Source organism: Mobula hypostoma, chromosome 4, assembly GCF_963921235.1.
Source record: "Mobula hypostoma chromosome 4, sMobHyp1.1, whole genome shotgun sequence".
Classification (NCBI taxonomy): Eukaryota; Metazoa; Chordata; class Chondrichthyes; order Myliobatiformes; family Myliobatidae; genus Mobula; species Mobula hypostoma.
Genome location: NC_086100.1, coordinates 126,740,200 through 126,764,311, shown reverse-complemented (window position 1 = coordinate 126,764,311; position 24,112 = coordinate 126,740,200). Strand labels below are relative to the sequence as shown.

Genomic DNA, 24,112 nt, shown 5'->3' with positions numbered 1-24,112 from the left:
TGTCTGTCCGTGTGTGTGTGTGAGAGAGAGAAAGTTCGAGTTCCATGCTTTCTTTACTTGAACGTCTCAGTGCCCGCCAGATTAAATGATGATCGTAGAAAGTTTTTCTCTTGCCACCAAATAAAGCAAGAATGACATGCAATAGGTTGTAGGGAAATACCAGACAGTTAGAGCAGAATGTGTTTTGTTCCAATCTCTTGGCAGAGCCACATTCTGCCTGCCCTCAAGTTAGCACAGCTGTTCACAGCTTTGCTCAACTGTTTTGCTGTTTGTTTTGTGCAAGACATTCTTTTCCAGGGGTCAGAACTAGCTGTGCGCCAGGGGAATGAGTTTGCTGATGGAAAACTGGGTTACTGTATTCAGTTTGAAAATTCAAATGGGATTGGTTCTTTGGATAGAACTAAGTGAAGTTATAGGGCAATTAGAAAATTATCTGTAAAGAAAAAGAATTTTGATCAGATATCAGAAGAAACTGAAGGCTAAAATAATATAGTATAATTATGGCAATATCAATATCATTGTAACAAAAATGAACGATAACAGAGAACTTGCTGTGACAGGGTATAGATTTCTGGGCTAGTGACAGTTGTCCAACTTTCCACTGAAAAGTTTTACTGTGGTGTGTTTTCATGGGGCCGTGTCATTTTATTTGAGTAATAGAACTTAACTAAGCTAGTAAAAGTACGTTAGTGGTGTTGGATCATTAAATATTACGTGTTTTCATTTGTTGTTAACTGGATATTATTAAAACTATTAATCCATTACCCATTTCAGATTTACCTTAGGATTTCTGAACCACTGAGAAATAAAACCTGAGGTTGAAATGTTTCAGTCTGTTTCATTTACAAACAAGTTGATTATCAAGCATGGTATTTTTACACACTCGTCTGTTGTTAGGAGAAATGTTTGGTAAAGGTTGGAGGGAGTTATGAATAAATGCTGCAGACTGTTAACTTCCCTCTGGGGTTTCTGTAAAGATGGAGGGAATTGTAATTGTATCCTATTGTGCATTCCATGGGAATGCTGAGTTCTTATATGGATCTCTTGATCTAAACCAAGTACAAACTGAGGCTACAATTGCCCTAATAGTTCAGCAGGGTAAAAGCTCTCCACTACCAAAATGCTCCCCTTTCAGCAAGGGCCATGGTTCAAGAGACACTGATTTGGCTTAGTTACTAATATACCACCCACAATTATTTGCCCAAAAGAACTCCAATTTTATGAATGTCCTACCTCTCCATTTAATTTTCCCCGTACCCCAATTTACAAAAAAACATTAGTTCTGCTCAGGTGGTAGAAAGAAAAAGGGAGAGTGAAGTCATGCACGTGTCGGCCATGTCACAGAACTTCACTGGAACAGTTCAGTCTCCACAGGGTTACCAGCCATAAAAATCTTTGTAGAGAACTTCTTCAGCTATTATGTTGTCACATTTATTAATGTGCAGTTACATTATAATATTTTATTACCAAAATTTAAGAAAGGAAGTAGAAGTTTTGATTTTTAAGAACTTCTATAAAGAAACAATGTAGTTAAGTGATTCATATTTCCAAATGACTTATTATTTGTTTTCCCAAACAGCCATGGACCATTATCTACAATAAAAGCAGCTATCAGAAGAAGTAAGTAAGCAACATGTTATACTATGGTTTGTTAAATAGCAGGCTGCAGCTAAAAGCATTCATGAGGAGGCCAAACTCACCCTAATGATTGCTGACAGCACAAAATGGTTTGTGGGAAGCTTTGGTGTGGTGCCAATAAGGAGTGTCCAGCAGGCAAGCAAATGATTTAATAAGTCCTGATGTAACAAAGGAGAAAGTCTGCATTTCATCTTGTAGATTTGGAGGGCAAAGTTTAAGGTATTGAAATTGAGAGAAGCCCCTTTGCAGATGTTCCATATAGTCATGAAAACTTAGAACGGTGATGTCAAATATGGAAATTCTCATGTGACTTTCTGCTGTTTTGCAATCATTAGGAAACCTTTTGCCTTCTAACCTTTTGAACACTTATCACTCTTAAAAACATGCTTGCTTTATACAGTGTGCCTTTATGAGGGTGAATACTACCACCATTTTTACTCACTTAGTACTTACTCAGCTGTGTTTAAGGTCACTGGACTAGCTTCGATATCCCCAGCCATTCACCCCCCATTCTGTGAAGTGATTATTTTTGATCAGTGTTCATTATTATTGCTCTCCACCTAAGTGAGTAGTTACATGTTGAAATAATTGATACACACCTGGGCCTTGAAAGCTGCAGTTACATCAATCTTATTTTTCACTTGTGTTTACGTGGATATTGCAGAGGTTTTAAGATGAAAAATACTATTCTTGAGGGTCCACTCTAGTAACATGTGACACCCATATTCTTCTTGCAGAAGTATGCTCCTTTGCATTTACCTTTTGTGGAACTTAAAAACATTGATTTATTTGTGCATTCTGCAAGTTTATTGCCATCCCTTTCCTTAGGTTTAGCTACTGACCCCAACTCCAATCTATCCCTCCCAAAGATACCATTCCAAACTTAGAAATTGTGTTTTTTAATACCGGAGTCTGTGATCCTAACCGTATTGCTTGTGAAACACCTTCCACTGCCAGTCATTATCTTTTACTCTCACTCTCTGTTTTATGCCTGAAGCTACCCATCTCTCCTTCCTCGGAAATATACTTTCCCCTCTTTAAACATTAGTGTTACATTAGCTATCCACACCCTTTTCTAACAAGCCATAAAAATTTGTGAGAACACCTCCGCTATCACATCTTGAGATTCTTTCAAAATGGCTGGATGCAATGCATCAAGACCAGGAGTTTTATCTTTCTGTTTTGTGTGATTAGCTTATTGAACGTGCCCTCTTCTATTCAATTTTACATGTACATCTCCTTACTCAACATCCATTGCCATGTTCATGTGTTCTACCTCCCCAGTAAATACCAAAGCCAGGAAAAAAAGATTTAACATTTCTGTTATTTCCCTAACTGCTGCTTGTGGTATTGTGCTTCCTCTCCCTTAATGGCCCTATTGCCATCCCAGGCATTTATAAGGATGTGCCTACACAATATTTTAATACTTTAATGTTTCTTGGTACTTTAATGTTACTTTCCTTCTGTCAATTTCTTCTAAATGCATTCATATTCACTTTTGTAATGCATCTCTCTGCTCTACTTAATAAATGCCTCTTTCTTTCCTACTTATTAATGGAACCTTGTGTTTTAATTGCAGCTACTGCTGATTGCATGAATTTTCCCATTAATAAATCCCTGCTATAGTGACAAAGTAATATTTGTGTCAATCTACTCACACACTTTGTTCTCTCCTTTTCCTATGTAGCGTCAAGTCGTGCATCATCACAGAGTGAACTGCGGAGAGAAAGGAGGTAAGACTGTTCTGAAAGACGTGGTTCACCGTTTGCATGTTTACGGCCACATTACTCTGACCCTGCATGGCAGCTAAGAGCTCTTGATAGGGTTCCTTACCACTTCCCAGTCCCTGAGCTGGAGCCAATGTTTAATGACAGTTCTGTAGCTATTAATATGTGTTCAGTGGGATTATATCAGCTTTCCTCAACTTTGCCTGGCTGACCTCATTCTTACATTGAACAACTTTTCCTTTAACTCCACTCGCTTTCTCCAAGTAACATGTTTAGCAACAGAAACAGCCATGAATCAAGCTGTGTCTGTGTCTTTGTGGGAAACCTGGAAGTACCCTTGTATCAGTCCTTCTTCGATCCTTGCCGCACCTCTGTTTCTGATGCAGTGATGAGTACCATGATGCTGCTTCCTGCTGTCGTAGAGGACTCAGTTTTCTCACCTTTGTTGCCTCTTCTCACATTCTATGGTCCATATCTGACTTGCCTTTCTCAATTTCTGTCATAACCTCAGGATAAGTTACTGGGTAATATCAATTACAAGCATAAAGTCTAACTTGCTGAGTATTTCCAGCACTTTATATTTTCATGTGTGGGCAGGTGGCCAAGTGGTTAAGGCATTCGACTAGCGATCTGAAGGTCGTGAGTTTGAGCCCCAGCCGAGGCAATGAGTTGTGTCCTTGAGCAAGGAACTTAACCACACATTGCTCTGCGACGACACTGGTGCCAAGCTATATAGGTCCTAATGCCCTTCCCTTGGACAACATTGGTGTCGTGGAGCGGGGAGACTTGCAGCATGGGCAATTGGTCTTCCATACAACCTTGCCCAGGCCTGCGCCCTGGAGAAGGAAGACTTTCCAGGCACAGATCCATGGTCTCGCAAGACTAACGGATGCCTTTATTTATTATTATATTTTCATTATTAGTTTCCAGCATCAGAAATTGCTGCTATTTATTCTTTATATGTTTTGTAAAAGTCTTGTCTATCCAATTACGGCAAATTTTAAATTTTACCTCGTTTATGTAGAAGGCAGGATTTTTTTTTATATCTGAGTGGAGAGATAGCCCAAGCAGCAGTGGCAGCAGTTAAATTGGTGGTGCCCTTTGCTTGTCGGCCGAACATTGTCTGACAACAATCACTGAATCTGGATAAAAATGGAGACCTCTGCTGATATAAGGCATTGATGCCAGGTATTGTGCATTGAAGCCTTCCTCAGTGGAATGGGTTAGTTGAGCACGTATCAAATTGTGAATTTTATAGTTTACTATGAATTTTTGTTTTGGTTAACTTATTCCATTTTTGTAACTAAGAGTATTTTAATATTGTTGGTGGGTAATTTCTCTTTTACCTTAACAAAGAATGCTTCCCTTGGTCAATGAAAGAATGCTTCCCTTTTTCCTCAGGCGCCCAGCCATTACAGTCTTATCTGCAGAGCCCATTGGCCCAAGCTCCTGGTATCCTGGTGTCCCAGGGAACTGTGCAGCTCCTGTAAGAGTGGGAGCACCATACCCTCGGACTCTGTGGAGTATTGATGAGCCTACTGCAGCAGAGGTAAGAAACTAGTTTTGGTATAAAAATGGATAAACTTGTCTGAGGAATTAATTTTACAAGGATTGTATTGACCGGCTATTCATTTTACAGCCTCCGCCATCTTATGAGCAGGTGATTCGAGAAATCAGCCAGCAGCCTGCGCCCACACCACCTGCCGTCAGGAATTCAACTGCTACCATATCAACACAGACTGAATTTGACCAGGATACTGAAGATCTAGAGACCAGGAGTGCTGATGCTGATTTTGCATGTTTAAGAGAGATTCTTCCTGTGACAGGTGAGCAATTAGCGTGTGTATGTGTGTGTATGTGTGTGTGTGTGTGTGTGTGTGTGTGTGTATACTCACACACACGTATATACATATACATATATATGTATTTGTGTGTGTATGTATATATAATATACACACACACATATTTTATATATATATAATTCTCCACAATTGAAAAAAATAATAGTTGTCCTTTCTCCTCAAACTTTTCCCTTTGACCATTTCCTGTTATTTCTTCACCAGTATTTTCTTTCAATAGCATGCTCTTGGCCAGTTAGTTTAAACCAACACAAGGTAAAAATGACTAATCCCAATCAAATTCTGACTCAACATGAGCAGACATGTAGCTACAGCAATGAAGTTTGTAGCTATCAGGAATGATACCCTAAATGTATATGTGTTTGTTCTTTTCAAGCATTGTTTTCAACTTGCCTTGTCTTTTTTGTTATAGTTCCCGTAAAACCTTCCAGATCTGCTGTATGCCTCATTCCCATTAGGCCTGATGAGAATGAAGCACCTTTGATTTCACTAGAAAGTGATACAAGCAGGGAACAAAGTGTCCAAACAAACACGAATGTTGTGGAGCGCCCCATACCAAGGCCGAGGTCCTTAGGTAACTTCAGGGTACTTCTTCAAGAATTGCAGCTTGGACCTGCAGAGGAAGAAGGCAAAGAAAGTTCCTCCAAAGTCAGTGTTGTGGAAAGCCACCAAATTCCAATTGCCAAAGATAATTTTTCCAGTCAAGACATAATGGGAGACAGTAATGGACAGAGCGTCCTTTGCAAGATAAAGGCATTCGAAACACAAACAGATCCTGAAAACTTTGCCAGTAATGCACAGCCATCAAAGAGGCCTGAGGTTGCTCCACGGACTTTGTTGCCAAAGTCTGCAGCGGTCCAGGGGAGACCAGCTGTAGCTCCAAAACCATCTATGATTAACAAGATTTCAAGAGAATCCAATGATGGAGTTGAAGCCAAACCTATAGCAGCTGAGAGACAGGGGCCTATCCTGCATCCAAAGCCACAAGTGGGGAGCACAGCTATTGGATCCAAGCCAGAACCACCCAAGAAACCAAAGTCTAGTATCTCTACAGAATCAAAGCAGAATGATCAAACTTGCAGCACTTTAGATCTTCAGGAGGAGGAGCTTCCAAATCCTGTGATGACACAAAGAGAAAGACCTGCAGTTTGGAGGAATCAAACACCTATACCAGCACCAAGGCCAACAGTGGCAAAAAGGACCAACCCTATTGAAAATCGTATTACGCCTCCTACAGCACCTAAACCTCCTACAACTAGACCTTCTTTGTTACCTATAGCAAAGACCCCAGTGGTGGAAGCCGAAGGATCTTCAATCAATAAACATTCACCACCTTTACAGATACACTCAAAAAGTACACAAGATCTGATAAGTTTTGAAGATGATGTGATACCTGCTCTTCCAACAGGAGATAATGTGACCTCTTTAGTGACAGTAGGTAATGTAATATAAGCTTTGCTAGTATTCTCAAGATCACTTTACATGTAGCCGTGGATGATAAAATAAGAAAGAATATAATTTTAAACTTGAATTATTTTCTTTAGTTTTTGCCCTGCTTTCCTTTTTGAAAGTTGATGATTTTGATTCAGTGGTTCCAGCAGCTCCAGCACCTGCTGAAAATCATAATCAACAAATACCACCAAGTGAGAAAATTAGGGCAGAAAAAGTACCCATGCCCAATACTTCAATTAATTCAAAAGCAAACTAGTCATTGGTTTTGTAACTAGAATGCTGATTTAACCCTATGCATGAATGATAATTTTCAAAATTAGTTCTGTTAAGTGAATGGCTTTTTTTAAAAAGATTTCTACAAAGTATTATCCCCTTAGTGGGGAAGGTAATGTATTTGTTCCCAAGTTTATGACCCACTGCTTTAAGGTGTATGATAAGCTTCCTGGATAATTGCTTGTCCTAAATCATCATGAGGAATTTCAGCCACAATGCCCAGTATCATGGACAGTTATATACTGAACTTTATAAATGTTCTGAAATAACAAATTCCATTATCTTTAAACATATGCTACAACATGCCTTAGAGATAGTTTTTCTTGACTGAATTTCCTGCTCAGCAATCCTCCTGAACTTTCCCATCTATTTCCTCTCACAAAAGCTGCCTTAACTGTCCTTGCCCCCAAACGACACTGTCCTCTTCAGCTGCTGTTGGCATTCAAATGGCGAGATCTTCTGTTCCGTTTCAGCAACCTCCATTGTGCACCAAAACACACAAGCTCAGGTAGTGAGGTTTCTGTAGTACAAACAATGATCAAAGTCTTTGGGAACTTAATTATTAAATAAAAACTGCATTTTTGTTTGATGAAGTGTGAGTCCTAATGCCACTTGTACTTTGAGGATACAATCCAAGCTACTGCTCATTGCTGAGAAGTATTGTGTGAGGCACTCTCTCTCGGTAAATCTTTAAATTGTAGCATCAGTTTATTCAGGGAATGCACTTACTCTCATATTGTTTTTCAAAGATGAGCACTATGGATGTCCTGGCAAGCATTTATTCTGCATTCAATACCTGTACCACTGAAACAAAATATCAGTTTGTGAATTAACCTTGCTGTTTTCAAACTGATTACTGAATTGCATACATTACAGCAATAAAGAAATTTCAGGTGTTACACAGATTTAAAAATAATATGTTTTGTCTTGGGCCTTTTCTCTTTTATTATTTCATCATTTGTGTTTTCATGCCTTTCTCTCTCTTATTTATTTTTATTCACTTTTTCTTCTATTTTGCTCTTCCTTCCTTTCATTCTTTCTGTTATCATTAGATAGAACAAGAAACCTGTTGCACATATCCTAAAATTAATCCAGAATATTTCCAGTTCATGAAAGTTTCACACCTGGTTGTCTGTGTGTGATTAGTAATGGTGTAATGGATATATCTGTATTATTGCAATCCCATTTTGTTCTCTGTCCTGACAGATCCTTTTCAGACTTTGCCTAGAGGCCAGGCACCCCCCACGGACATTATACCTAGTCGGCCACCGTTATCACGTAAACCAACTGTAATCCGTATACCTAACAAACCAAGTAAAAGTAAGTGTTATTTGTTTAGTTTGTTTGTATGTTGAAATATTTCTTTCCTCTTCCTCTCCAATACCTTCTGAGTGAAAAGTTTAGGAAGTGCCTCCTCCTTCCAAGTATAAGGACAGTTGGAGGCAGGGAAAATGCTGGCACCACAGCTCCAGTTTGTTTTCATATTTACCCTTGTTGCTTCCTTCCTGTTGGAGGTGCATCATGTAGAAAGAGTAACGGCCATTGAAAAATATAAAGTGGGATGATCCTGTGATCCCAGCTTAGCCAGTGATTCACTCCATGTGCTGTCAACAGCTGAGAGCATTGGATACAGTAAAGGCTCCAGAACTGACTGACTTTCCAGTCAAGCTATCCAAATGCATTAACAACACTGACATCTGCTCAACAATATTAAAGACTGTCCCATGTGTCCCATTCACAAAGAAGCAAGACAAATGCAGTTTGACCTTTCTGGCCAGCCACCAACTCTTAATCTTCAATGAAACAAGATGTCGTCAAAGGTGCTACAGATGCTCAGTCTGCAATTTGTCAGAGTAACCTCACTCCAGATCTCATCACAACCTTACTCCAACCATGCACTGAAGAAATGAATTGCAGAGTAAATTAAAAAATTACTGTCCTTGCTGCCAGTGCAACATTGAACTGAATGTGGCATAAAGGCACAGTGGTAAAACTGTAGTCAGTGGTCATCAAAAGGTCAGATTCAATTTTCACACAAGGGAAGATGGTTGCATTTGTCTTTCATCCCAACCCCAGGATATCTCTGCAGGAGTTTCTTGTGGTCATGCTCTGGCCTCAACCATCTTCAGCTGTTCCACTTTGTTTCAGTCATAAGGTTTGGTGTTTGCTGATAATGGCGATGTTTGCTATTGATTACACAATATTCAGTTTATGTAGGTATAAAGGAACCTATACCTACATAACATGGCAAGTAATATTTGCAGCACAAAATGGCGACAGTGAGCATCTTCAGCATGAGAAAGTCTGAACACCTAGTCTTGACATTCAGTGGTGATACCCTAGTCACTGAGTTCCCCACCATCAGCATCCTGCAGATCACCATTGATCAGAAACTCAAATGGATCTGTTACACGAATACCACAGGTTCAAAATGCTACACCTGCCCATTTACCTCCTCCCTTACCTCCATTCAAAGACCCAAACAGTCTTTCCCGGTGAGGCAACATTTCACCTGCGAATCTGTTGGTGCCGTCTATCGTATCTAGTGCTCCTGATGTGCCCTCCTCCACGATGCTGAAAGCCGGCGTAAATTGAGGGACCATTTTTGTCGAGCACCCCTGCTCCATCTGCCAAGAGCGGAATTTCCTAGTGGCCAACCGTGTTAATTCCTATTCCCATTCCCATTCCAACATGTTGGTCTTTTGCCATGATGAGGCTCTCTCAGGACAGAGGAGTAACAGGTCATATTCTGTCTGGATAATATCCAACCTGATGCCATGGACGTCAATTTCCAGTAAAAAATTCCCTTGCTGTTCCCTCTTCTTCTTTTCCCCACTCTTGCCTCTTATCTCTTCTCCTCACCAGCCTGTCACTTCCCCCTGGTACCCCTCCTTCCCTATCTCCCATGTTCACACTCTCCTCTCCTATCAGATTTACTACTCCAGCCCTTTACCTTTTGCACCCACTTGGCTTCACCTTCTAACTAGTCCTCCTCCTCCTCCCCCCAGCAACACCTTTTTATTTTGGCGTCTTCCCGCTTCCTTTCCGGTCCCAAGGAAGTCTCAGCCCGAAATGCCGACTGTTCGTTCATTTTTGTGGCTGTATCTGACCTGCTGGATTCCTCCAGCATTTTGTGTGTGTTCTCTGGATTTCCAGCACATGCAGAATCTCCTGTGCTTTTGATATATAAATGCTTTTATCCCCCATTAACACTCTGAATGAATAAATAAATAAATTCATTGTGAAAATGGAACTTTACTGTTAATTTGGATGAAATGAAATTTGTCAGGATTCTTGAATTTCAATTTTAACTCAGAACCCAGCTTTCTCAGTGAATGTTGATAGTACTTGTTCTTTTCACCAGCATCTTCAGAAGACATTGCAAGTCCTCCCCCACTTCCTGCTGTGACTCCTGTAGGTAACTTCATTGCAGAAAGACCTAAGACAGTATCTACGGTAAGATATGAATTGCCTGCACACTTAATGACCTTTGAAAGACCACGGATTCCATGGTCCCTCAATTTATAAGTAGATAGATTTTATACAAGTAGTAGAAAGCTAAGAGATATAGCTTACAAAGTTTCAGTTAACCTAATAATATGGAGCTGGTTATTGTCACAAAGAGGGGAAATATGTATGTCAATGACTCCCATGTGTGCAGAGAACCTCCCAAACAACCCAGCTCCCTGCTCTGTCAAACACCTGTGCCCAGCTGTGGCACTGTGCAGATTATGCATAGGTCTCGTTGGCCACCTCTGAACCCACAGAAACAGAGTGAAAGCAGTCTTCATCCCTGATAGACTGTGTAAAAAGTAGGTTTGATTTTCTACATGCTAGAAATGGAATAGGCTAATGAAAGTTATAGACAGTCATTTTAAATGTCACATCAATTAATGAACAGTCTTCAGTCTGCTTGATTCACTCCACAAGCTGATTCAGAATGGCTGACGGAATTGCTACACCAAAGGACAAGGACACAGCGATTGTTCTGGGTGTAGAGCTCATAGTCGTGCTGTAGCCACCTTTTACGTTTCAGGATGGCAATAATGTTGGCAGCCAGCTGCCAGAGTGGAAAATTCTCCATGTCTGTCCTGTCACAGAAAGCTGATAAAATCTAATCTTGCTAATGACTGTTTTAACAATTTACTCTTAACCATCAGCAAGGTGATAGAGGGTGTCATCAAAAATCCAAGCAACAGACTTACCAATATTCTCGGCTTCAGACTCATACTGCCTTGATTAAAAACATGGACAAAAGAGCTAGATTGCAGAGGTAGGGCAAAGTGGCCATCCTTGACATTCGAAACATATTCGGCCCACAATATTGTACCGACCATGTAACTTATTCTAGAAGCTGCCTAGAGTTTCCCTAGGACATAGCCCTCTATTTTTCTAAGCTCCCTGTACCTGTCTAAGAGTCTCTTAAAAGACCTTATTGTATCCACCTCTACCACTTATGCTGGTAGTGCATTCCACGCACCCACCACTCTCTGTGTGAAAAACTTACCTCTGATATCCCCCTTGTACCTACTTCCAAGCACCTTAAAACTATGCCCCCTCGTGTTAGCTATTTCATCCCTGGGAAAAAGCCTCTGGCTACCCACACGATCAATGCTTCTCATCAATTGAGGCAGCATTTCATTCAATCCTGCTAAAATTGAAGTGATTGAGAATTAGAGAGAAATCCACTTTTTATAAATCTGCTTTATCAATTAATTTGTCTCAAGTGTAGCGCTAGTACTGGTCTGATCAGATGTTCAGAGTGTTCAGATCCAATCACACATCCTCAGCTAATGAAGCAGAACCTGTGCCACAGAATCGGGACAATGTTCAAGCCTCAGGAAAGTAGCAACAAATGTTTACACCACACAGGTGCTGGGCAATGGCCATCTTCAACAGAAGAGGCTCTGTCTGTCCTTAACTTACAAAGTTATTACTTGTGCCAGACAACATCCCTATTCTCCAGCACCAGCAGCAAGCAGAGATGCACCACTGACTGCGGACAAACTACGTAGAAACACTTCGTACAAGAGCAGACCTGAGTCAAGTGAGTGATGCATTTGGCTGCACAAAAAAGCTTTCAGTATCTTCCAATCACGATTCAGGAGTGTTTTGAAATATACTGTACTTATCTGGATTAGTACAGCTCCAACAAATGTCCAGTACAAAGTAACCTACTTCGTTATTAGCTGCCATCCTATCCATTCACTTTCTTGCTATTCGTGGGCAGTGACTCCTGTACATTGTGCTGAGTGTGCTCCAGGAGCCCAGTAAGTACAGTACCTTCCAAACTCTCAACCTGCACCTGAAAGGATAATAGTATCCGGCTTATGGGAATGCCACTGCCTGCAAGTTTCATTCTATCCTGACTCGGGAAGGCACTGATGTTTCTTCAGTGTCAACAGCGTAGTATCCTCAAACCTCCGCCCAGCTGCGCTTTGGGATTTAGAGACTGGCCATCCATGTTAGCCTGAAACTACCAGATTGTTTATCAAGTTTGATATGAAATGTCACAGGTTTTGGATTGGCCACAGTCATTCATCTTGAGTTTTAATTTTATAACTAAGCACCTCCAGTGGAATTGTCTTCTCCTAGTTGAGAGTAGCAGGTTGAAAATGTACCACAATGTAAGGGCAAATCAGAAAGTAAAGTAAATGCTGACCCAGTCAATTGCCACTGAGTCCCACAAATATTTTTTTAAAAAGAAACCCTCCAAAAAAAATCAAATATCCTGTCACCACCTTTACTTAAGGAATTACTGCTCGGACATAATCTTGCCATGGGTTTCCCGCAGCAGTAAAATGGTTATTTACTCTTAGCAACTGGGAGTCTAGTGATTAGAAACAATGGAGAAAAGTTATTTAGTCTGCTTTTTATTGTACATTTACTCCTAACTTCTAACATTTTGGCACAGTCTCATACAGTGGTGATAGAGTGCCAAAGTCACTATCTTCCTGCTTCCTCTCCCAAGCACAAAACCTTACTGTTAGTAAACTGAAGACTAGAGGTCTGGTATGAGCAGAATTATGTTGAAACTATGCAAAGACAGGATATTCTGGAGGAAGGAGCTCTCTTGATGATCTTTGTATTCCACAGCCTCTTCTCATTCACGACAATTTCTCTTCCTTCGTTGTCAGAGATATCCCTACCTCCACAAATCATTCTCTCTCCCACACATGCAACTCACTATCATATAAAAGGGGTGGTGATGTTAGCTATGGGTTAACTGAAGTTGGGTGCCTTTTTTTGGAAGGCTAGAGGTGACTTAATAGAAAACTGAAAATTGTAAGGACTTTTGCTGCTTTCTCAGCTAATCTGAAATGATTATCCATGCTACTGTTACCTGTAGAATTGAGTGTCTCAATGCAGTCTTGGTTTTCCTCCTCCGCGCTAACCTGCATAAACCTGAGGCTGTCAAAATCTTTGCTGCCAGTTCCTCCTCTCATCAGCTTGAATTCATCTGAACCTCCTCTGCTTGTTGCCTGCAGGTTAAGCCCATCCACATTACCACTGGTGTCTTCCAAAGAGTTATCTCGAATCCGTCCAAATCCTTTGCTCTACCTCTGTCATTTCTTCCCATCAGGGACATGACTGGGGGCAGGTGGCTTCTCAATAAAAATGTAAAAATATAAATAACATGAAGATTTGAAAGTGCACACACTTGCTCCGTTAAACCACAGAACTGACGGTTAACCTCTACTCTTTAACTTCTCACTCTCTTCACAGTGAATCTTTTTAAGTTTTTGTTTGTAGTGGCATTTTTACAAGCCTTTGTTGATGGGAGTAATTTCGAAGGCACATGCCCCGTGTTAAATTTAGCTCATATATCCAGATTTCAGGTACATGTCAGTACGCACACAGCTCTGTTCACATGCACCAGTGTTGGATGCCTTGTAGGGTTGTGGTTTCCCCATTCTCTTGGGGTTTAGTAATAGTGGGCTGAAATATCTACATCACTTTGTTCATTGTAAGCTAACCTTAGCCTCCTGTCGTCCATAGTGCCTGCAAGTTTTGTGGGTTTGCATTTTGAATGTTTTAGAGTTATTGTCTATAACTCATGTCAGATAATTGGTATTTTTTAAAAATTGCCTCAAATTGGCTTTGGAGCCAGAAGAAATTGCTGTTGCTCTCAACATTTGAATACTTAAAGAGAAACAAAATATTTCCTTTGTTGTTTTGAACAGAGTCATTAAATCTTTATTACATAATTTCAGAGTGAATCGTAAGAAGTAGAGTAAGCTGCAGAGAGGGATGGTTGTAGAAAGGGTATTTCAGATCATGGTACTGAGGTGCAGTATGGTTATAAATGAAGAAAATATGGAAGGAACGCAGAAGGTGGCAGGGGTGGTGCAATTCATCATCTATCCCTGTTAATATTTCTTTCTCCTCTAACCCTACCATGAACTGGTGCAAGGGACAGAGCTTTGGATTTCTGAATCATTGAGATCTCTTCTGGGGAAAGTATGGCCTGTAAAAAAAAAAGGGACGGGTTACACCTGAACCCGAGGGGGACCAATATCTTTGTGGGCAGGTTTGCTTGAGCTTTTGGGGAGGGTTTAAAATAATTTGTCGGGGATTGGGAACCAGAGTGATAGGGTTGAGGATGGGCCAGTTGCTATGCAACAATGTGCAGTGCGATGTCAGCAAGGACAGGCAGATAGTAGTGCAAAGCTGCAGTCAGTGGGATGAGTTGCAGTGCAACATGGGGATAAAATCAATAAAGGTGACAAACACAGGAATGGAGGTGCTTGAATGCACACAGTATATGGAATAAGGTAGATTATCTTGTGCATTTAGAGATTGGTAGGTATGATGTTGTGTGCATCTCTAAGTCATGGCTGGAAGAAGATCATAGAAGGGAGCTTAACATCCAAGGATATAACTTGTATCAAAAAGACAGGCAGGTAGTCAGAGGGGTTAGGGTGGTTCTGTTGGTAAAAAATGAATTCAAATCTTTCGAAAGAGGTGACATAGGATCAGAAGGCGTAGAATGCTTTTGTGTAGAGTTAAAAACAATGCAATGGTTTAAAAAAAAATGAGAGTTAGATACAGTCCTCCAAACAGTAGCCAGGATATGGGGTACAAATTACAAAGTGAGGTAGAAAAGGCATTAAAAAGGACAATATTACAAGTCATAAGGGATTACAATATGCAGGCAAATTGGGAAAATCAGGCTGGTACTGAATCCCAAGTCTGAACTTGTGGAATGCCTACGAAATGACTTTCTAGAGTAGCTGGTGGCCCACTGCAGGAAAGACTACTCTGGATCAGGAGTTGTGTAGTGAACCGGATTTGATTAGGGGAACCCTGAGGAGGCAGTGATGACAGTATGATAGAATTCACCCTGCAGTTTGAGAGCGAGAAGACTAAGTCACGTATCAGTAGCACAGTGGAGAAATGGGAGTTATAGAGGCATCGGAGAGGAGCTGGCCAAAGTTGATGGGAAGGGGACACGAACAGGGATGACGACAGAACAGCAATGGCTGGAGTTTCTCGGAGCAATTCAGAAGGCGCAGGATAGATCGACCCCAAAGTACAAGTATTCTAAAGGCAAGATGATGCAACTGTGGTTGACAAGTGAAATCAAAGCCAACATAAAAGCAAAAGAGATGGCAAAAAATTGAGCAAAACTTAGTGGGAAGTCAGACGATTGGGAAGCTTTTAAAGAAAAATCAATTAAAAAGCCATAAGGAGGGAAAAGATGAAATGTGAAGGTACGCTGGTCAATAATATCAAAGAGGATACCATAAGCTTTTTCAGACATATAAGGAGTAAAAGAGAGGTGCAATAGATAGTGGGCCGCTGGAAAATAACACTCAGAGGCAGTAATGGGGGACAAGGAAATGGTGGATGAACAAAATAATACTTTGCTTCTTTCTTCACTGTGGAAAACACTTGCAGTATGTTGGAAGTTCGAGAAAGTCAGGGGGCAGAAGTGAGTGCAGTTGCTATTACCAGGGAGAAGGTGCTTGAGATTCTGAAAGGTCTGAAGGTAAATAAGTTACCTGGACCATACGGACTACACCCCAGGGTTCTGAAAAAGATAGCTGAGGAGATAGTGGAGGCACTAGTAATGATCTTTCAAGATTCACAAGATTCTGGTATGGTTCCGGAGGACTGGAAAACTGCAAATGTCAATCCACACTTCAAGAAAGGAGGGAGGTAGAAGAAAGGAACTTACAGGCCAGTTAGTCTGATCTCAGTGGTCAGGAAAATGTTGGACTCGATTATTAAGGATGAGGTCTCAGGGTACTTGGAAGCACATGATAAAGTAGGCCAAAGTCAGCATGTTTCCTTAAGGGGAAATATTGCCTGACAAATCTGTTGGAATTCTTTGAGGAAATAACAGGCAGGATAAGGGAGAATACATGAATGTTGTGTACTTGGACTTTCAGATGTTTGATAAGTGGCACAAATGAGGCTGCTGAACAGAATAGGAGCTAATGGTATTACTGGAAAGATACAAGCATGGATAGAGGATTGGCTGATCGGCAGGAGGTAAAGCGTGGGAATAAAGGGAGCCTTTTGCAGATGATACAAAGGAAGGTGCAGGGGTAGGTAGTGTTGAGGAAGCAGGGGGGCTGTGGAAGGACTGGACAGATTAGGAGAATGGGCAGAGAAGTGGCAAATGGAATAGTGTCGGGAAGTGTATAGTCATGCACTTTGGTGGAAGGGACAAAAGCATATACTATTTTCTAAGCGGGCAGAAAATTCAAAAATCAGAGGTGCAAAGGGATTTGGGAGTTTTCACGCAGGATTTCCTAAGGGTTAACCTGCAGACTGAGTCAGTGGTAAGGAAGGCAAATCTAATGTTAACATTCATTTTGAGAGGAATAGAATATAAAAGCATGGATGTAATGCTGCAGATTTATAAGACACTGGTCAGCCTTGAGAGTACTGTAAGCAGTTTTGGGTCAGTTATCTATGAAAGGATGTGCTGATGTTAGAGAAGGATCAGAGGAGGTTCATTAGAATGATCTCAGGAATGATAGGGTTATTGTATGATGAGCGTTTGATAGCTCTGGGTCTATTCTAGCTGGAATTTAGAAGAATGAGGGGAGATCTAATTGAAACCTGTCAAATATCGAAAGGTATAGATAGAGTGGATTGGAGAGGTTGTTTCATAGTGGGGGAGCCAGGGACCAGAGGGCACAGCTTCAGAGTAAAGGGACATCCATGATGGGGAATTTCTTTAGCCAGTGGGTGGTGAATCAGCGGAACTTGTTGCCACAGGTGGCTGTTTTGGCCAGGTCATTGGGTGTATTTAAGCGGAGGTTGATAGGTTCTTGATTGGTCAGGGTGTGAAAGGTTACAGGGAGAAAGCGGGAAAATGGGGTTGAGTGGGAAAATGGATCAGCCATGGTGAAATGGCAGAGTAGACTCGATGGGCTGAGTGGCCTAATTCTGCTCCTATCTCTTGTCTTATGAACAGTACAGAATAGGAAAAGACCCTTCGGATGACATTATCTGTACCACCCAAGATTTAAAATTAAACTGAACCTATCTGCCTACACATGATCCACATTCTTCCATTCCCTGGATGTTCATGTTCATGTCTAAATGCCTCTTAAATGGCACTATCGTCTCAGCCCCCACCGGGCACCTATCATTCTCTGCGTTAAAAAAATTAACCCCTTACATCTTTAAATTTTCCTTAAAACTGTCCTCTAGCATTTGACACTTATACCTAAGGTAAAAGATTCTGTCTGCCCTATTTCCATCTCCTGAGAGCTAATGCTCTCTAATCCAGACAGCCTCCCGATGGAAAAGTATCTCAGGGTTGAATGTGGGGACATCTATGTACTCTGATAATAAATTTTACTTTGAACCTTGAACCTTTTCTGCCCTCTCTCCAAATCCTCCACATCCATCCTGTAATGGTTGCGACCAGAATTGCATGCAATACTCCGGACATAGTCTAAACATAGGCACAGTGTGACTTTGTGACTCTTGTACTCACTGTCCTGATTGTTGAAAGCAACTTGTATTCTCACTTTCAGGGAACTTTAGACTTGGACTCCAAGGTTCCTTTGGAGATTAATGCTCCAAAGGGTCCTGCTATTTATTGGATTTAAGATTCCCGGAATTCACATGCACAGTAATTGAGAGAAAATAGCCCATTATTTTATCCTTTCTGCAGTTCCTTTACTTCTTGGATTGCTGCCAACTTTGCCTTCTGATCATTTAAGCTCTTTCAACGTCAGCTATCTCTGGAAGGGAAGCAGCTTAGGAATCTAAAGCTACATTGCAAGAAAGAATGAGCAATACTAATGAGAATAAAAGCTGTCCATTTTTAAGAGCAAGTAAAAGACTGAATAAACACTTCTGAGTGATCTCTTGGCTCTGAAAAAAAACATCCAGCCTATAAAAAACCTGTATGATCTGCTAAGTACTCAGCATTGCTGAGTATTTAGCAGCAGCTAAATTAGCATTGATTTGCCTCAACGTTGATGCCTTAGCATTGATGCTGTAACTCAGTTACTCTTGACAACTCGATGTTTCTTTTTGCCTGGGAGCGCAGCTTGCTTGTATCAGAGAATGAAAAACCCGATGTGTTTCAGTCCTTCCTGCTGAGTCAGTTATTCTAGATCGCATAACCGTTGCCAAGAAACACAAACCACTCTGGAGCCAAAAAGAATTTAAAGACAAACGAATGAAATTACAAACTAACAAAATGAAACTAATGGCACTGAGGGCACCCTAATTTTCAAATCTCTGTTTCCTCTCAACTATGGCTTGAGGATACTGATGCCCAAGACTCCTTTAATTACCTGCAGTCTGGCAAAGCCTGGAGAGTGGCACTGGGTTCTGCGATTGACTACCAATACGTCTGCTACTTCACACCAATATTCCAGTGAGACATCAAATGCAAGGCATTGGAATCACTAAGATAGCAATTGCAGCAATAAGTGAGAGCACATATTTACTTGGTTGATAATGCTTCATTGAATTACCTTATTGGAGAAACCTATATAATTATCCTTGCACAGTTTAAGGACAACATCCCAAGCCAAAATATAGCAACTGGAAAGAAGATGGATGCAGTATGGATAACTGTAGCAGTGGTGTTCTTCTTGGACAATCCTTCCAGATTGAGGATAACTTGCTACCGCTCTGGTTTTGTGGTTTCTGAAGTGGCTACCGAGACCAATGTGGAAGCCAGAAATTATTCCAGAGACTCATAGTGATAGTCCCCTGTGATGGAGTTTGTGGTTCATGGAAGTTTTCAGTTGTTATCCCAAATGTTGCTTCTCCAACTTGGGGCAAAAGTTGGTGGAGACATTATATTTCTTCAAGGGGGCTTTGAATCTTTTCTTCTGTCCCCATGTAGTACAAGTTTCAGAAGTACATCGGAGGACAGAGAGATCACTGCTACCCAGTAAACCAGTTGTCTTGGTTCCTATTACCATGGAATCAAGATCTTTCTCTGTGAAGTTCATTTGGTATTTGGTGTGTGTTGGCTACCAGAAGTCTAAAGTAATCGTGCACAGCCACCCAAAGATGTGTGAGTTGGAATCTAGAATGTCAGGACCCTCATGGATAATCCCATGAACACCACTCTGATTTCATAGCTGAGGAACTCGGATGTCTTGACATCATCATTGCCTGACAACACCTTTTCATAGCAAACCCGTTACATCAGAGAGACAAGCTCAGATGTCATGGCAACAGCCCTGGTGCGAGCACTGGCACCCATGGGATGAAATCATTGTCTGAGCGAGGAAGCACCTTTCCTGTGTCATGACAGTCATCGATGACTGCTGGACCTGCCACTGCCTAATTCACTCTGTGACTGTGACGGTAACACGGTGGAGCAAACCATCTGCTTTTTATGAAAACTGACTCTTCTCCACTGATTTTGGTGGAATGTGTTCCCTATTAGATCAGCAATTCCCTATTAGACCCCAGGTTAGTGAATTTGGCAGTGAATTTGAGAACGTCTGTAGATTTGGGGTTCCCAACCTGGGTCCACTGACGCCTTGTTTAATGATATTGGAAAAGGTTGGAAACCTCTGCTGTACGGCATTTCAGACTAAGCATGTTGCATCTGGTACTGTCAATCACCAGACAAAACCAGATGGCATGTAATGTGTTCTGATTTTGCAGTTAATCTAGATCTCTACAGTTGTACATTCCTCAAGTGCAGAGAATTCATTTTATCCCTTAAAAGGTGGATTTTTCAATGGTGGAACAGCTTATGGTTGTGAAACAAAAATTGGACTTGAATCCTCTGATTTCCACAGTACTTGCCAATCCCCATCAAAATAAATAACAGAACTTTCTCCCCATTTATTTTTTTTTATCTATATAAACATTAGGAACAACATTTTGAATGAATTCTGATGCCGTTAGACTGTCTGTAGATATGTTCAATTACTGTTCAGCCCCTGGTTTTCAGTGATTTTTATTCAACGTTTCAGGAGAACTGTGATCTGCCGGGACCTGTTGCAAGCCAGCCTTTGTAAGTATTTGCAGCTATAAAACAATTTATCAAATGAAATGAGGATTTCTGACAAGGTACCTGTGTAGTTAATGGAAAGTTGCAGTATTGTTCTCTTCAGCAGCTTTTGTTGAACGTGCTAGTGTTACGTACCCCGTAACTGGGTTGCCAAACCAGCAGAAATGGATCACTCAGTTGGAGTCTGGAGTACTAGAACTAAGAAAGTTTTATTAAAGAAACAAGCAACACAGTAATCGAAAGGATAATAAATGCAACAGTTCAACAATGATAACCACACATGTGCACAGAATTAAGATAACAGCATCAATCAAGCTCTATTGTTGTCTAGGGGGTAAATGACCAAATTTCAAAATGACTCAAAAGTTCAGTCCAGTTAGTAGTTCAGTTCGCAGTAATCGTTGCCATGGCGATGGACAACGTGGGGGAAGAGAGAGAGAGAACAGGAACAACTGATCATTCAGAACGGCTTCACTCACAGACCAGCGAGATGGCTCACAGACCAGCGAGATGGCTCACAAACAGCTTTTGGGCAGGTCCTTGGTGATGTCACCTGAGGTCACCGACTGTGACCCCTCCTCCAGATGCGGTCGATCCTCTGCAGTGAACCCGGCACCCAGGCAAGGGCGGACACACACCGGGTTCCCGCTGATCGTACCTTTCCACCTTTGTCGTTGTCTGATGCTTCTCACCCACTCGTGAGAGGCGCACCGCTTCCAGGGTCTCGTTACCTCGGGTGGCGTGTGTCCCTGTCTTAGCGAACCTGTCCCTTTTTATCCCCCTGCTGGGGTATCGCCTGTCCATCACTTCAAACAGTTCAGGGTTCAAAGGGGGAGCCGCTCCAGACAGCTCTTCCTCCCACATCCCTTCATTACACATCTCCAGACGCTGCTCCATTGTTCCTTATCTCTCCTTCCCCTGAGGGCAGGTGGCAGACCAACTGCTGATGCCACTGATGCTAGCCCAGGCCAGCAAACATCTTAATTTTATGTGTATTCTCGTAACACTAGTGCAAATGAAAACAAAATAAACTGCAAATTTTGAAATCTAAAGCAAAAATATAAAATACAGGAAACATGCAGTTTAGCTGACACACATCAAAAAACAAACGAGTTACTATTCAGAAAGATGGCTTCCTGAGGTCTGACAAACAGAGTGTCTCAAATCTTACACTACTCTGTTCACCTTTTTTTTACATTGATGTGCTTTAAAGTTAATAGGTTAAAACTGAGGTGTATGTGCTTGTGTCTGTGCATAAGTGTAGCACACCAGAATGAATTAATGCTTCTTGTGTCAATCAAGCTCTCCTGTCATCTTCCCTGTTGTCACTCCGCGCCCACCAGCACCACCGCTGTCACCATCTACTAAATGCCTCAGTGGTCTTTCCTCTTCCCACCACCACAAGATTGCCATTTTATTGCCACCTTCACCTTAGCCCCTTCCCTTGTGCTGTCGACAACACTTCTCCATAACTCCATCTACCTCAAGAATTCCTTCTTCCAGGTTCCTGGCTGCTTTTTCCGACACTTTCTTACGCCTGTAATACTCTGCCTTCAGTTAACCCCACCCTGTGCCTCACTGTGTCTCCCCTCCTGCTCCCAGCTCCTGGACCTTACATCTTAGTTGCTGACTTTCTGAGTCCTTGCTGCCTTTCCCTCTCCTCACTCTCTGACTTGGTCATTTCATTCCCATTCCATAATCCTTGCCTTCACTCCCCCACTTCCCAAACCTATCCTCTTCCTTGTCCGTACAGAGTCTGCCCTGTTATCATCTCTAGCTTCCTGTTCATTCAAGAGGAATGGAGTAATTACTCGATTGTGAGAATTCCCACCCCCAACACAATAGCAGCTGAAACCCAGAGCAGCAGATCCAAAGGCAGAATTTGGAAAGGTGCAAAAATTTCAGTCCATCCAACTGACAGCACTTATGCCATGTTTCCACAAGTAACTTCAACTTTCCAAATATTGACTGGCACTCCTCAGTGCAAAAGGTTTAGATGGGACAGAATTTGTTAAATGTGTCTAGTACTGTATGTGGGCAGGCCGACTCGAGGCAATGAACTTGGATTGGTGATTAGATCTCTTGGTGGGTGAACATTTCAGAGACAATAACCACAACTCTCTGACCTTTACCATAGCCTATGGAACATTATTTAATTGGAGGAGGGTGAATTATGCTATTAGGCAAAAACTTGGGAATGTAATTTGGGAACAGATGTATTCAGGGAAACGCACAACAAATATGGAGGTTGTTTAGGGAACTTTTGCAGGGAATTCCAGATAGGTTTGTCTCATTGATGCAGGGAAAGGATGATAAGGTGAAGATTAACAAGAGATGTGGAACAACTAGTCAAGAGGAAGAAAGAAGCATAGTTAAGTTTTGGACGAAGGAACTGGACAGTGCTCTTAAGAGTTATAAGGTAACCAGGAAGGAACAAAAGAAGGGACTTCGGAGACCCAGAAAGGCATGAGAAAGTCTTTGTGAGTAAGATTAAGGAAAAATCCAAGGCTTCTACACCAATGTGAAGATCAGAATAGTGACCAGTGTAAGGGTAGGACTGATCAGGGATAAAAGAGGAAACGTTCCTAGAGTTGGAGAAGGTGGGGGAGGCCCTGAATGAATTTGTTGTTTCAGTATTCACCAGTGAAGGAAACTTGACAAATTCACAGTGTAAAGACAGTGCAAAACAGGCTAACATGCTGGAACATGTAGATATTAAGGAAGAGAATGGCTGGAACTTTTGAAATCATTAGGATAGATAAGTCCTCAGGGCTAGAAGGGATATACGCCAGGTTACTACGGGAAACAAGGGAAGAGATTGCCTACCTTTCGTTGTTGATCTTTGTGTCCTTCCTCATTGGCCACAGGAGGATAACAAATGCTCAAGAAAGGTAATAGGGATAACCCTGGGAATTATAGACCAGTAAGTCTTACTTCAGTGGTGGGCAAACTATTGGAGAGGATTCTTAGAGACAGGATTTAAAAGCATTTGGAGAAGCATAGTCTGATTAGGGATAGGTGGCATGGCTTTGTAAGGGACAGGCAACATCTCACGAGCCTGATTGAATTCTTCTAAGAAGTGACAAAACAAATTGATGAAGGTAGAGTAGTGGATGTGATGTATATGGATTTTAGTGTTAAGTGTTTAACAAAGTTCCCCATGATAGGCTCACTTAGAATGTCAGGAGGTACGGGATCCAAGGAAACTTGGCCATGTGGATTCAGGATTGTCTTGCTCACAAAAGGCAGAGGGTGGTAGTAGATGGAATATTTTCTGCCTGGAGGTTGGTGGGCAGTGGTGTTCTACAGGGATCTGTTCGAAACCCCATGCTCTTGGTGATTCTTATAAATGACCTGGATGAAAAAGTGGAAAGGTGGGATGGTAAACTTGCAGATGACATGAAGCCTGGTGGTGGTGCAGATAGTGTAGAATGTTGTTGTAGATTACAACGGGACACTGACTGGATGCAGAGCTAGGCTGAGATGTGGCATATAGAGTCCAGTCCAGGAAAGTGTGAAGTGATACACTGTGAAAGACCAAACTTCAAGACAGAGTACAGAGTTAATGCATACTTTTTAGCAGTGTGGAGGAATAGAGGGATCTTGGGGTCCAAGTTCATAGATTTCTCAAAGTTGCCGCATAAACTGCTAGGGTAGTTAATGCAATATATGGTGTGTTGGCCTTCATTAGTTGGGGGACTGAG

The 24,112-nt window shown here is 41.5% G+C and overlaps 1 protein-coding gene across 4 annotated transcripts in view; it reads left to right on the top strand.

The window, feature by feature from the left end:
• Positions 1 to 24,112, top strand: part of sh3d19 (SH3 domain containing 19) — a 145,272-nt gene that overhangs the window by 82,206 nt on the left and 38,954 nt on the right. For all 4 annotated transcript variants that reach the window (XM_063046464.1, XM_063046463.1, XM_063046462.1 and 1 more), the window contains 8 exons: positions 1,580 to 1,620; positions 3,326 to 3,371; positions 4,767 to 4,914; positions 5,005 to 5,191; positions 5,637 to 6,662; positions 8,156 to 8,269; positions 10,314 to 10,405; positions 20,371 to 20,411. In XM_063046464.1, coding sequence (XP_062902534.1) covers positions 1,580 to 1,620; positions 3,326 to 3,371; positions 4,767 to 4,914; positions 5,005 to 5,191; positions 5,637 to 6,662; positions 8,156 to 8,269; positions 10,314 to 10,405; positions 20,371 to 20,411 — 1,695 coding nt within the window. The remainder of the gene's footprint in view (positions 1 to 1,579; positions 1,621 to 3,325; positions 3,372 to 4,766; positions 4,915 to 5,004; positions 5,192 to 5,636; positions 6,663 to 8,155; positions 8,270 to 10,313; positions 10,406 to 20,370; positions 20,412 to 24,112) is intronic.